General features: G+C 39.2%; 1 protein-coding gene across 2 annotated transcripts; it reads left to right on the top strand.

The window, feature by feature from the left end:
• The first annotated feature begins 367 nt into the window (after positions 1-367).
• On the top strand, positions 368-13,658 carry ccm2 (CCM2 scaffold protein). Of its 2 annotated transcripts, none has more exons than XM_067417079.1 (10): positions 368-702; positions 5,540-5,716; positions 7,351-7,434; positions 7,512-7,695; positions 7,855-7,985; positions 8,956-9,091; positions 10,167-10,221; positions 10,307-10,448; positions 10,574-10,712; positions 12,439-13,658. In XM_067417079.1, exons 1-10 carry the CDS (start codon positions 673-675, stop codon positions 12,723-12,725), a joined length of 1,365 nt encoding a protein of 454 aa, XP_067273180.1. In that variant the 5' UTR covers positions 368-672; the 3' UTR covers positions 12,726-13,658. The 2 variants fall into 2 exon arrangements, with proteins under 2 accessions (XP_067273180.1, XP_067273181.1); XM_067417080.1 differs by lacking the exon at positions 368-702 and adding an exon at positions 4,660-4,889.
• The last annotated feature ends 1,284 nt before the right edge of the window (positions 13,659-14,942 follow it).

Consider the following 14,942-nt stretch of genomic DNA (forward strand, 5'->3'; position numbering starts at 1 on the left):
TAACAACAATAGTAGCCTAACTATTATTTTGGAGGTGGATAATAGGAATATCAATAGACAAATAGGCAAATGTTACATACAACCATTAATAAAAAGTGTCTTTTAATATGTTTGAACTACAGATTTTAGTTGGTTTGGCATTTTAATTAAGCTCAATGATTTGTGAAGTTAGCTGAGGCCCCCTAGTGGGTCCCAGTCCCCTCTGGCCCCAGAGTTACTGTACTATTGGTAGAGTACTAGTTGCAGTTGTACCAACAAAGCACCACCTAAAACGTCATAAAGTGGCCTAAACAAATAACTTTTTAGGGATTATGATTAAGGATTTAGTTAGTTGTAGTTGTGCTGATGAGGTTTTCTGTTTGTCTCGCAAAGCACTGTGGGTAGTTGTCCTACGCCCAAAATGGCGGCAGGATTGAAAAGTTTGCTGCTGTTTTTGTTTTATTTTCTCATATTTGGTCGGTCTCTGTCCCCTTCTGAATAAACCCCTATTTTTACGAGGCCAAAGAAGGTTAGTCGTTTATTTCCGCTCTCCGAACAAGTGATTTAGATCGTTGGTTTGTTTAGTTTAGATCGGTAAAGCGCCGCCTTAGACGTGTATGAGGCAGATGGCACTGAACTCGTGGACATCACTGCATCTGATACAGTTAAAATGAAGAGCATTTGTACATAGAGATGGAGGAGGATGTTAAGAAAGTGAAAAAGGTAAGTTAACATTGTAATATTATAAAAGTTGTCTACGTGTGTGATCCGCAGTACTGATTAGTACCTGAAAAGTGTTGGCCTAAACACATACAGTTGCATAAACGCTCCTCAACCTTTTAAAAACATTCACATCTTTTTTTATATAGCTCTTATGATATTTAAGAGGAGTCTTTACCAGTTCTCTCGAGACCGGACTGGATTCGTAAGGAAATTGCTGGTGGTTTACGATAGTCGTGATACAAAAACGCACCACCCAAGATAAACACTGAATCTCAACATGCTATTTCACTGTGATTGTCACATCTGTCATTATTCTGAGTTTCTTCATGGCTGTCTGTATCGCTCTTATACATCGGTCAGAGGTTTACAGAGCCCCCTATGGCCACGTAGAAAAATATTTGATATGCGATTATCTATACCCTCATTTTCCTAATCTGTACGGTTTATAAAAAAATCGTTGTAATCTGTAGCTGCTCACAAATTCATAAACTGCACCCTTAGATTTGCAACATGGTGCTCTTGTTTTAAAATGGCCTTTACTGATTTCTTTAACGTATTATGAACCTAAAATATTAATATTTTGCGATGGATAGATAGATAGATAGATAGATAGATAGATAGATAGATAGATAGATAGATAGATAGATAGATAGATAGATCCTACTAATTAGTTACAATATTAAGCTCATATTATTTTCCTGAAGATCTATCTATCTATCTATCTATCTGTTCTTGCATATATGCATGCATACATGTGTTTGTATGAATGCATTTGTTACATATACATACATACAAACATATAATATAAATTAAAAAAAGATCATTTTCTTAATATATATATGTGTGTGTGTGTGTGTGTATGTGTATATATATATATATGTATATACATATATATATATATATATATATATATATATATATATATATATATATATATATATATATATATATATACTTTTTTAAATTAATGTTAACATCTATGTTTTAATCAAGTATCCCTTAGTTAGCAGATTTTTCTAAATTCAATTACTCTACAAATCTCTTTGTCAGTCTCTGAGTACAAATCACAAAATTGAAGGTACAGTTTTTACTAATTTATGGGCATTAATTGTGAAAATGAGGGAACTGTTTCTTGAACAAAAGTAAAATCTCTCTGGCTCTAAGGGGATCTCACTCATTCATCTGAAGATTAATTTAATAAGCCTACAGTACCAGCGTTATCTGATGTGAGGAATGGCATGGCAGGATCACAGACAAGGCTCTTATGATGTGAGCTTTATCATATCAGTGTTGTATTGCAGGGGATGTTTTTCCATGCCGAGCTCAGACTTTCCTCCTCATATGCGGGGGAGAATGGAGGGCTGGGCTCTCCAAAGGTTCAGACAGGATGTGACGCCCCCCGTGTCTGCCTCTTAATCACCGCTGTACAGCGGACGGATTCTGTCTCCCAGTCAGCGAGGCCACATAACATCTAAATAAAGCAAATTATTTGACATGCACGTTACTGTCCATTTTGTGAGGAGATGTGTGGTTTTTCAGAGGATGGGATTTTAGTTCTTTATCTTATCAAATGTAATAAGGACTGTTTTTGGTTGTCTGGTTAAGCTGAAAGGAAGTGGCCACAAGCTGGAGCCATTGAGTCATTTACTGTCTAAGACACTGTCAAAGAAAAACTATGGATGGGTGTGTTTGGGAAGTTTGTTTTCATTAATAACCCTTTGAAAACCTTCTGCAAATCCACCATTAGAGTATAATTACACTTGCTAATGTAAACACCAGCAAGACACATTCTGTACCAAACCATTTTTGTAAAACCTAAAATAAGCAAACATCAAACTTTTAATAATATCATGTTTGCATATACACTAGCGTTCGAAAATGTGTAGTCCAAAGTTGGTTGCATAAGTACTCACCAAGGCTGTATTTATTTGATCAAAAATACAGTACAAATCTTTTTATAGTTTCTAATAAAACTCTTTTTTATTTTAATATATTTTAAAATATGATTTAATCCTTATGGTAAAGCTGAATTTTCAGTAGCATTCACTCAGTGGCATTCAGTCATATGATATTCCTCCAACATTTCTTAATATTTTTTTCTGTAAACTTTGATAAAACATTTTCAGGATTTTTTGTTGAATAGAAAGTTCAAAAGAACAGCATTTATTTTAAATAGAAAACCTATGTAACATTATAGAAGTCTTACTCTTTAACTGCAACTTGAGATCATCTTAGTCATATAAAATATCCCTAACCCACATTTTTGAACTGCTGTACATATCTTTTTAATCCAGGTGAGGATCACCTGTGCACCTTGTTTTCTGTAATTTCATTAGGACACAGACTCATGAAATGTTGATGTTCCTGTAGTGTCTCCTTCCTTGACTGTTCAATAATTTAGTATGTGAGAGAATTAGGCTCGTCTCAAACTGAATCTGCCCTGCATGTATTGATGAAAACAGAAAACATCTAAGAGGCTGCATAGAATGATTTTGAATACGTTAGATCAGGCATAACATTATTCCTAATATAGTGTTTGTCCCCCTTTTTATCGCCAAATCAGCCCTGACTAGTCAAGGCATGGACTATCCACTAGACCCCTGAAGTTGTGCTTTGGTGTCTGGCACCAATATGTTAGCATCAGATCCTTTAAGTCCTGTAAGTTGAGAGGTGGGGCCTTCATGGATCAGACTTGTTTTGTTCAGCACATCCCACAGATGCTCGATTGGAAATGAGGGAATCTGGGGAATTAGTAGGCAAAGTCAACACCTCAAACTTGTGCTCCTCAAACCATTCCTTAACCATTTTTGCTTTGTGGCAGGGAGCATTATCCTGCTGAAAGAGGCCACAGCCACCAGGGTATACCGTTTCCATGAAAGGGCATACATGGTCTGCAACAATGCTTAGGCAGGTGGAACGTGTCAAAGTAACATCCACATGGATGGCAGGACACAAGTTTTCCCAGCTGAACATTGCCCAAAGCATCACACTGCCTTCAGAAAATATGTTTAAACAGACAAGGCCACCTTTTTCCGTTGCTCCGTGGTCCAGTTCTGATACTCACATGCCCACTGTTGGTACTTTCGTCTGTGAACAGGGGTCAGCATGAGCGACAAACTGCGATCGATGCACGGTATATTCTGACAGCTTTCTATCAGAACCAGCATTAACTTTTTGAGCAATTTGAGCTACAGTAGCTCGTCGGTTTAAACGGACCACACAGGCCAGCCTTCACTCCCCACGTGCATCAGTGAGCCTTGGCCGCCCGTGACCCTGTTACCGGTTCACCACTGTTCCTTCCTTTGACAACTTTTTATAGATTCTGACCACTGCAGACCAGGAACAACCCACAAGACCAGCAGTTTTGGTCTTCGGTCAGAGATCCTCTGACCCAGTCATTTAGCCATCACAATTTGGCCCTTGTCAAACTCGCTCAAATCCTTACCCTTGCCCATTTTTCCTGCTTCTAACACATCAGCTTTGAGGAAAAAATGTTTACTTGCTGCGTAATGTATCCCACCCACTAACAGGTGCCATGATAAAGAGAGATAATCAGTGTTATTCACTTCACCTGTCAGTGGTCACAATGTTATGCCTGATTGGAGTAATCAGTTTAATCCTGATTGGATAAAAATGTAGCAGGAGCCCCTGTTAAACACTTATAGGACCATATTATGTATTTGTATTAAATAATCTTTTATTTATTGTCATGAGCCATGTATTAAAATTGTATTAATTACTTCCTACCCAGCCTACTATTTTGCACCTACTAGTGGGCAGTATTTACAAACACCTGTCCAACTTTGCTCAAAGCAGTTATTTAAATTCCATATTTTTCATCTATTTATGCCATAATTGGAGATCAACTTATAGCAGGGATGACAGTTTCACATACCTTTTTTAAGTTTGTTAAATGTTTCATCACAGGAAATGGCGGTTTCTGTTCTTCCTGATTGCATGAACTATAGCTTAAGGCAGAACGTGAGCGTTTGTGTGTGGGGACGTGTGTCGCAGGGTGTGGTTTCTCTCGCTGCTTTGAGGGAGTTGGCCCCGATCTCGTTTGTCACTAAACACATGCAACCTGTTTCGTGAGCAGCGTGCAACAGTAGTGGCCTGTTGTAGAAGGCAGCTGTCGTACGTCGCTCGTTTCCATTGTGTCGTCGTAGTGGCTGGTCATGGAGACGGAGGTAGGGCGTGCAGAAATCTTGTTTCTTTTCTGAAATGTAATTTCAATGTGCAGTACTATTACAAATCCCCAGACTTAAAAAAAACAGTGTGGTTACTTAAACATTCAGTCCGCCTCCAGTTTTCAGCCTTAACTACTTCCAAGAGCTTAGAGACTTTTCTGTTGAATAGCAAGCTGGCATTGCTGGTTGGGTTTACCACAGATTAAATAGCAGGCTTTTTCCATGAATGTCTATCTCATTATGCTTTGCAAAGGTGTATGGTTTCCTAAAAGCCCTAGTAGCCAGACTAATGGGTTATGTTGTTGTTTTTAAGCCATTAGTGTATTTGACTAGGAAGGACAGTGTGTTATTTTACTTATTATACTGATTGTTTTAATGTATAAGAAACTAGAGTCAGCGTAACTGACACTTCCATGGAGTCCGATTTATTGTCAGGCTTGGGATTGTTTTCGTCACAGTTGCCCCGTCAGTCCAGATCACAGAATTGCCAGTGGAAATCCAATGTAAAATGTATACATTAGCCAAAATCATTTTGCCATAGCAAGCCACTGACCAAACTGAATAAAATTCTGCTCACACTGAAAAAAGCTCTTGTGTTTTTGACTTCCTCTGGCCGTGATATTATTTCCTCTTTCTCTCTCTTTCTGCAGCCAGGTATTGTGTCTCCGTTCAAGCGAGTGTTTCTGAAAGGAGAGAAGGGGAGAGATAAGAAGGCTCTGGAGAAGTCCACTGAGCGCAGGGCTCTTCACACCTTCTCCCTCTCTCTCCCGGACCACCGTATCGACCCAGATATTCTGCTTAATGACTACATTGAGAAGGAAGTTAAGGTATTGCTCACCTTCTAATTTTACCAATTCGGGGAAAAAAAGTTAAAGTTAGAGAAGAACAACTCCAGAGACTATTGGTGGTAATGCAGACAGCTAGGGAAAAAATGTGAAACGTAAATAAATGCTGCTTAACAAATATTCATGCGTAGTTACCATATCAAATTGAATAGGCAGAGAAACGCTTCTCATATCTTTTGTTGCTGATGTCAAGGGCATGGAAATCAACCCTACAATAGAACAAAGAAATAGATCTACCTGAAAAACTTCAATCACTAGAATTGCTTCATAAAATGTATGATGTATTAAAATGTATAGACGGTTTCAACGGCGGCCCAAATTCAACTTCCGGTAGATGTCAATAACAACAGAGGCTGCGTTTTCATTCTTATGCATTGTCATCTTTAAAGGTCCCATTCTTCGCGTGTTTTCGAAGCTTTGATTATGTTTACAGTGTGCAATATAACATGAGTTCATGTTTCGCGTGTAAAAAAACACAGTATTTTTCACACAATTTACTTATCTGTGCAGCGCTGTTTCCTCTGTCCTAAAAACGGCCTGATGATTTCCTTGTTCTATGAAGTCCCTCCTTCAGAAATACGTAACGAGTTCTGATTGGGCCAGCGCTTCCCGTGTTGTGATTGGACAGCAGCTTAGCGCACTTTGCCAGGAAAGGTCCCGCCTCTTACCATAACGGGGAGATGCAAGCACTGAACGCGCGCTCTTCTCCACGTGAGAGAGCAACAAGACCACACCCCCTATTTTGCGTGTTCTTGTGGGCGGAGGGTTAGTCAACAAACGGTTCTAGTGACGTCATTACATCCCTGCACTTCCTGCTGTAGTCCAAACCGGCCGTTCGCTGTAGGCTTTGAAAGGGAACTTCTGTTAAATAAAATATCTCGCTTGGCATTGAACTTTCAGCTTTATAATTTTACAGGTATTATTTATGCTCTAACAGCAACATTACACACTAACTAAAGTTTGAAAGATGGAATCGCGAAGAACGGGACCTTTAATTTTAATTGTGCAACATTATATTAATCATTTATATGCTTTTGTTGTTTCAGCATGTTAATTTTAAATAATCTCCCATTTCTGTCTGCAATATAGAGTGGGGCAAATGCAACACAGCAACGTCATGTAAGCACGTAATCGCGTTAGAGAGAGACAATAGTCCAAAATCTCTACCGGTTGACAAATTTGTAGTGGTAATCCTGTCTACTGGTATATCGCCCACCCCTACCTATAAGTAACTATCATCGCAACTCTGGTTCACATCCTGCAGCATTTTGTTTTTATCAAATCTCCATCTAGTCAACATGTGGTGTCTCCCAGGGTTCAGTTCTCTGCCTGATCCTATTTGTAGTTTAATCTTCCAGTTGGGCAGATAATGAGACACTATTGTTTCCACTGTGATGCCAACAATACCCAAATTAATACCAACTGTGATTCCTACCTTGGTAATATGGGACTTCCATAGGTTATTTAGCACTTCTGCTCACAAACCCTGGAACTCCTCTGAAGTGCAGTCTCTTTGTGTATCATTCTTCTTCATTTTTTTGTTATACCATGCTTTGTAAAGTGATCTTGTGTTCTAGAAATGCTCCATATCATTATTGTTGTCATTACTGCTGTAGTATCTGGGACAGCTGACCTCAGTTCCTGGATATCTGAATCCCTCCAGTCGCACAGAAGTTCTGCAGCTTATTGACAATGCCAGGGTAAGTGTGACAGTCAGAGATCATGCCTTAGTTTGCAGTATGTAGATAAATTCTCATATTGCTTATGTCTTTTGCAGAAGTCTCATCAGTTGGCAGGGCAGCTGACATCAGAGCAGGATGCTGTTGTCAGTCTGTCTGCATACAATGTGAAGCTTGTGTGGCGTGACGGAGAGGACATCATTCTTCGCGTACCCATCCACGACATTGCAGCTGTGTCATATATCAGAGACGACTCACTCCACCTTGTGGTGCTAAAAACAGGTACACAGTCTTTCGGTCAACCAACGAGCATTAAAAAAAAAACTAAACAAAATGGAACAGAACACCGTAATGAGGACTATTGTTGAGCTGCTGAAGATAATGTGTGAAAAATAAGCTTGGATTTTCCTCACCATAGAGTTGTATGGTTTGTGTTTGCAGCTCAGGAGCCCGGTGGTTCCCCATGTCATAGTACAGAGATGTCGAAATCTCCCACTCTAAGCTCTCTGTCAGAGAGCGGGGCTGTGCTTGTCGAGGTGTGCTGTCTGCTTGTCCTGGCTGTTGACAACAAGGTTGGTTTTATTCATTTAAAGGGCACCTACAACCATCTACATACCTTGGCAATGACTATTTTCCACACAAAAAAATGTTTACTTGATATACTCAGGAATTAAAGTTCTTTGTCAACGGACTTCCATCAATTGCAGGGTTCCCATCTGACTTTAATGTCCTAAATTCACTTTTCATAATTTTAAAGGGTTAGTTCACTTCACTCAGAAATTAAAATTCTGTTATTAATTACTTACCATAATGTCATTCGACACCAGTAAGACCTCCGTTCATCTTCGGAACACAAATTAAGTTGTGTTGAAATCAGATAATTCAGAAAGGCCTCACATTGGCTACAATGTAATATCTTCTCTCAAGACCCATAAAAGGCACTAAAGATGTTGTTACAAAGTCTATCTCATGACAGTGGCTCTACAATAATTTTATGAAGCGACGAGAATAGTTTTTGTGTGCAAAAAAAACCCTGAATAACGACTTGTATAGTGATGGCCAATTTCAAAACAAAGCTTCGAACCGTTATGAATCAGTGTATCGAGTCATAATAAAAGCCCTCCTTACACCTATCCCTAACCCTACCCAACAAATGCTTTTATTATTAAACATTTAGTTTGTCACTTTATTTCCACATTTAGAACATTTTCTTAATTTTTATTGAAAATAAATGCCTTTCGGATGTGATTTGTGATGAGAAAAGAGAAGAGCAAGCTTTGCAAAAGGCAGATTTGAAGCCGTGTTGATTGCGACAAAACAGTGATCTATTAGCCATGCATAAGCTTTACTGATTGTGCCACTGAGGACAATGAACAACGGGTGTTTTTTTTAAAAATCTTGTTTGGCACAGCCAGGCATAGTTAGGCGGAGCTAGTGCATATAGCACTTGCCAACAAGGCACGTTATTTGCACTTAGTGTAAATAGACACTCCGTAAATAAAAATGGCATTGGTCTGATCATCATGAGCTCTGGTTTTGCAGGCTGCGGCAGAGGAGCTCTGTCTTCTTCTCAGTCAAGTCTTCCAGATCGTATACACGGAGTCCACCATCGACTTCCTGGACAGGGCCATCTTTGATGGAGCCACAACACCCACCAGGCATCTGTCGATCTACAGCGGTGAGTGAGCAACAGCTTCATCATTTTGGGATTTCCCAGTAAATTTGTTCTTTCCAAAACCACATACCACAGTCAGTTTCACATTACTGTTATTTTATCTGAGCCGTAATTATGCTTCCTAATGCTTAGTCTGTTAAAGGACAACTCCGGTAAGAAATGACCCTAGGGGTAATTAACAGATGGTAGATCGTTCTTGGCGATGTGTTTTCATGAAAATCGAATGTAAAGAGTTTTATCTCTAAAAACAGATTAGCTTATAACGCTTGTCTATGGGGCACAGGGTAAGTGAAATTAAATCGCTAGTTAATGCCACTAACAAGGCTAAAAATAGCCTTACACTAACACAGTAGCATAATGAGGGTCACTACAGGCAAACCGTAGGATTGAGAACTTTGTAAGTGTACAAACAATTTAATAAGAAGATACTTTATACAGACAGGAGCCATCTTGGAAAAAAGTCTTGACGAGTCAAGCCATGAACGCTCTGCTAAATGATGAACTGTGTCTTGGAATCTCATAATGTCTGTTGTTTCCGGAAGAAAGCACTGAACGCAACAGAGAAAATAAATAAATAAAAATAAAAATCTCCATGTAATTAGATTTCACAAACTTAATTCCTATCGACTAGCTCACTTAGCACAGCGTTCATGGCTTGACTCGTCGAGACTGTTTTCCGAGATGGCGCCTGTCCGTAAACGCGTAATGTAATGTGAATGTCTTTATATAGTATCTTCTTATTAAACTGTTTGTACATTCTCAATCCTTCGGTTTGCATGTAGTGACCCTCATTATGTTACTGTGTTAGTGTGGGGCTATTTTGAGCCTTGTTAGTGGTATTAACTAGCAATTTAATATCACTTACCCTTTGCCCCATATGCATTATAAGCTAATCTGTTTTTAGAGATAAAACTCTTTACATTCAATTTTCATGAAAACGCATCACAGAAAACGATCTACTCAATAACCATCTGTTAATTACCCCTAGGTTCATTTCTCACCTGAGTTGTCCTTTAAATATCGACTTTGTAGCAAAATGAAATATTTCTGAATACGTTCCTGTTTTGTCCAATAAAAGAGGACTCCTCAAGCAAAGATGTCAAAGAAGTGTTCGAGGCAGAGGCAAGCACATTGTGAGTATTAGTTTAACTGTTCAACTCTGCAGTAGTGTGCTATTTTTCTGTTGAATTGAGCAATCATGTTTTTGTCTAACCTCAGTTCGTTCCAGAGTTCTTTAGAGGCAGGACACTCCTCTAGCCCTTCACCCTCCTCCACCCCGGCCTCACCACAAACCAAAACAGCCAGTGAGAGTGAACTGAGCACAACAGCTGCCGAACTGCTGCAAGACTACATGACCACAGTGAGTGTATAAAATGCACCTGGATGCCTGTTGTTAGTTTCTCTTTCTTCTGAGTCTATAATTCTAGCATATTAAATGTTCAATTTGTTTTTACACTACAATTTTCTTGTCATCCTCTGCAATAGTTGAGGACGAAGCTGTCTTCTCAGGAGATCCAGCAGTTTGCCACACTGTTACATGAGTACAGAAACGGAGCCTCCATCCACGAGTTCTGTATCAACCTGCGTCAGCTGTATGGAGACAGCAGGAAGTTCCTCCTCCTTGGTTAGTTACAAGCTGGGGTGTTCAATTTGTCTCTAGTTTGTCTAAATGGGTCACCTACATGTCTACGAACTCTCATTAGAGTGTTAGTAGAGTATAAGTTGACTGTTAGGGTTAAAATAAATTGACATGTAGTTTCAAAGTGACTTAAAGTCAGTAAGAATGTCTGTCGGAGGACCATCACAATAGAGAGTTAGCAGACGATTGATTGATCAATCATTAGCTCTTTCATTTAGAAGGCGGGGCTTATTCACCAAATTGGGCATTGTGCTTTCTCCCATTTATAAGTAATCAGAGTTCAACGTCTCCCTATATATCAAGTCTTTAGTGATGGTATTAATGGGTCAAGTGTTGCCGAAATAGATCACCTTCAACAGTTTCATGAAAATGGCTAAAGCACATAACGATGTGAAGTAACGGTGTAACATTACACAAATCTGACGGTTCAGTACTTACCTCGGTTTTTAAGTCCGATTTCTGTACAGCAGTTTTTCTAAATTGCTTTTTATTTATTTTTATTCAACAGTGGTTTACTGAAAAAAATGTCTGTCCTTAATTTTATTCAATTATAACTAAAAGTTTCTTAAAGATAATGCTGTAAATATAGGAAGTCCTTACTTAGGCTACATTGTAAAGGTTAACAACAGAGCCCAACTAATAGCCTCAATTCAGTTATTTATTTTTAGATATAATAATCAACACACATAAACGTCACATAAGGCAGTTTTTGCATTAACTTCTAAATCTAATCCAATTTGTTGTTGAAATATAATTTACACGGCTGTCAAATCATGACAGATTTATTTAAACATTCGCTACATAAAATAAACAATACATCACATACAGGTTAAGTAGAATATAATGAATATATAGGCTAATATAGTGTGTATATATATTTAGTGAAAGAGTTTATTTCTCTAGGGAACTAACAACTGTGGACACTGAATGACTTCTGAGGTAAATGCGATGCTGTGGGACATTCTTAAGCTGTTTTGTCTTTCCGCGGTTAAAACACAGATTGAGCGATTACACAACATATGACATATTTCAGTAAGTTGTAATGTATCATGTTTATTCTTTAGGAAGAGATGACCATGTTCACTCGCCACATGTGCCACCGTTTGAACTGACGCTATAGCTACTGTGATAAGTCACATTAAAAACCGTCAAAACGGAATTTATCATTTGAGTTTCGTGATAAAATGGACTGAATACATAATAAGATTGTGTGGGAACTCGGACTTAAGTGTGCCACACTTAAAACAAGCCGACTGTTAAAAGATTGCATTCGAAACCGTTCGGTTACACGAGAGAACTGAACCCGAAAGCACTATACCGAAACGGTTCGGTACGAATACACGTACCGTTACACCCCTAGTGTGAAGTAATGATTTTGGGTATAGTGGTTGTTCTGTAGGCAAACACCAGTGCCTTGAATTTGATCCGTGCTGCAATTGACAACCAGTGCAATTTTATGAGGAGAGACGTGACGTGCTCTCTTCGGCTTGCCATCTCTCAATAACAGCCTCTTTAAAACTGCATGACAGATTCAAATGATCCGTGCTGATATTTACATCACAAATTAAGCTCGGACTATAATAAAAATAATCCACTGCTTGCACAGTTCTAAAACGTACAGAATGTTTTATGGTACTTCAAACTCTCATCAAGCAGTTTGTTCTTGCGCACTAGTGTTTTGCCAAATCCATTGCTCTTTTCCTCATTCCAGGACTGCGGCCTTTCATTCCTGAGAAGGACAGCCAGCACTTTGAGAACTTTTTGGAAACCATCGGCGTGAAGGACGGCCGCGGCATCATAACGGACAGCTTTGGCCGTTACAAACGCACGACAAGCTCTGCGTCAGACTCCACCACCAATGGAAACGGCGCCGCGGGCGGGTCAGATGAGGGAACGGCGACCTCCGAGGGTGACGAATGGGACCGTATGATTTCAGACATAAGCAATGACATTGAAGCGTTAGGAAGCAGTATGGACCAGGACGGAGTGTCGTCTTGATGTCACGGCACTCGTTCAGTGTGCTTTAGCCAATCACCACTTGACATAATCACATGGGCCATTGGTCCGTATTGCTGTCCATCAAATCTGACAATGCTGGAGTTTGGATACTGTATGGATACCACTTCCTGGCAGTCATTCTTATTTTTATATGTTGTGCCATATTAACACAACTTGATTTTTCACATTTGACAATTGTGATTTTTAAGACCTGTGATAGAAGGAATGTTTTTTGCTGTGGACAGCAGTTTCGTTCCTCCTGGGATGTTTATTGGCAGTATCTGCTACCACTAATGAGAAACCTTGTTGCTGGTAGATGTTGCTCTTTCACACTTATCTAGCGTCTCATTTAATAGTAAGGTGACTTCTGATTGGTGTGATAGGGTTAATTCTACCAGGAGTGTGGAGCATTGCCTAGCGGCCTTCCTAAACCGTGTTCTGGATTGCCTTTTATGTGTCGTAACCTGATGGAAGTGAAGTGCAGTATATTTCCTCCTGCACTGAAGTGCTAATCAAAACTTGACACTTTTACACCTTTATATTATCTGGTCGATTTTTGTTACACTTGTTTTTTTCCTCTAACATGTATTTTTCACTTCTTTATATTGTTTCAGCCAGGATTGGTTATTATTACCCAGTTATTATCATGTGGGTTTCTTCAGGTAGGAAATGTAGCACTATATATTTTTGGTTTTGATTGAAAACCTGGAAAAATTTGGTTATTAGACAAAGTCAGTTTTCTGGCTGATTGCAATATTCAGTACACTGCATTGATGTCCCGTCATTCATTGTATCCTCCTCGGTTTTTGGTAATCTAACATTGTGCCTTGCAGAATCACTGATTTTATCATCCAACAGGGATGTAAGTAATATTCTGTAATCTGTACAGAGAGTGACTGAAGTATGAATTTATTAAAAAGTGCAGCACTTACATCCTTGTTTATTGTTTTCTGTCTCATAGTGGAACTACAAGAGGGGTTATTTCACACGAATGGATTTACCTGCTTTGGATTAGCTTTTACAGTTTTTTCAGAGCTTCTATTGGACCCTACAACATACATATTCTTTGGTTGAGCAAGCTTTCACCTTTTTAATTCTGAAGGGAGGTTTCACTGATTTTAAATCTTAAATCACTGATTTATTCATGTGAAGTGTGGCCTGCTGGTGGCTGTGTAACATTTTGGCCAGCAGGGGGCACTCAACGTACAGTAGAAATCCAGATTGCCCATTAGCCTCCTTCTGTAAAATTAATAATTTGCTCAGTGAGTTATTTATCTATCTATTGTACAGAGGATGGATGGATAGATGAATTAAAAGACTCACATTTGCCTCACATTTCTGACTAATGAAAACCTTGACAAAAATAGCCATTTAAGAAGAATCCCTAACATAAGCATAAGCCTGCTAAATTTACCCGAGTGTGTAGCTATCACGCAACGATAAGGAGGATTAAACACAGAGTGCAACCGTGTTCTCCCTCATTAGTGGACATTACCTCTGAAACCAGAAGCCGTTACGCTGGAATTACTTTTTTGAGGTTACCTAGTAGGTTAAATTTGGATAGGCTAAAGCTGTGCTATAAATCTGCCTTTTTAATCCTTGCCATAAAAGCAAGAACTTTGTCCTGAAAGACACCGACTGGAATTATCACATGGCTCCAGATCAAGCTTTGGCACCCGGACATAAAATCATATTATTGTTCCCCCCATCTCTCATTGGTGTCTTTAAAACGACCGTGCCAAGTTTATTCGAGCAGAAAATGTTAGCTTCATTATAATACGCCACTTTAAGATGAACATGGCTGTTTTTACATAACCTTGCTCACTCAGCGCATACTTGTAATTCCAGGGTGCAGGCATCCGTAAGACCCTTATTCCTCTTCACTGTAGCCAAAATGAGCTGCTGTAGGGGCTCACAAACGGTGTCAAAGGTCAGTATCCTGAGCTGGGGCCATTTGGCATGTTAGATGTCATTACAAGAAGCCCGCTGCTTTGGAGACAATAGCACAAAGAGACTCAAATTTGAGCTAACATTGTTTTGCCTATGGTGGCAGAGAATGGCTCCAGACAGCATCTCTTGTTGGTTTCTGCAGGCAGAACAGTACTGTGTTCTTTTTTCAGCCACATCCATTAAGGAAGTCACATAGCCTAAGGATTTTTATAGTCATTGATAAACCGTTATGCATCACGAAGAAAAACAAACAGCTGCAAGGTGAAT

This window comes from Pseudorasbora parva, chromosome 15, assembly GCF_024679245.1.
Source record: "Pseudorasbora parva isolate DD20220531a chromosome 15, ASM2467924v1, whole genome shotgun sequence".
Taxonomy (NCBI): Eukaryota; Metazoa; Chordata; class Actinopteri; order Cypriniformes; family Gobionidae; genus Pseudorasbora; species Pseudorasbora parva.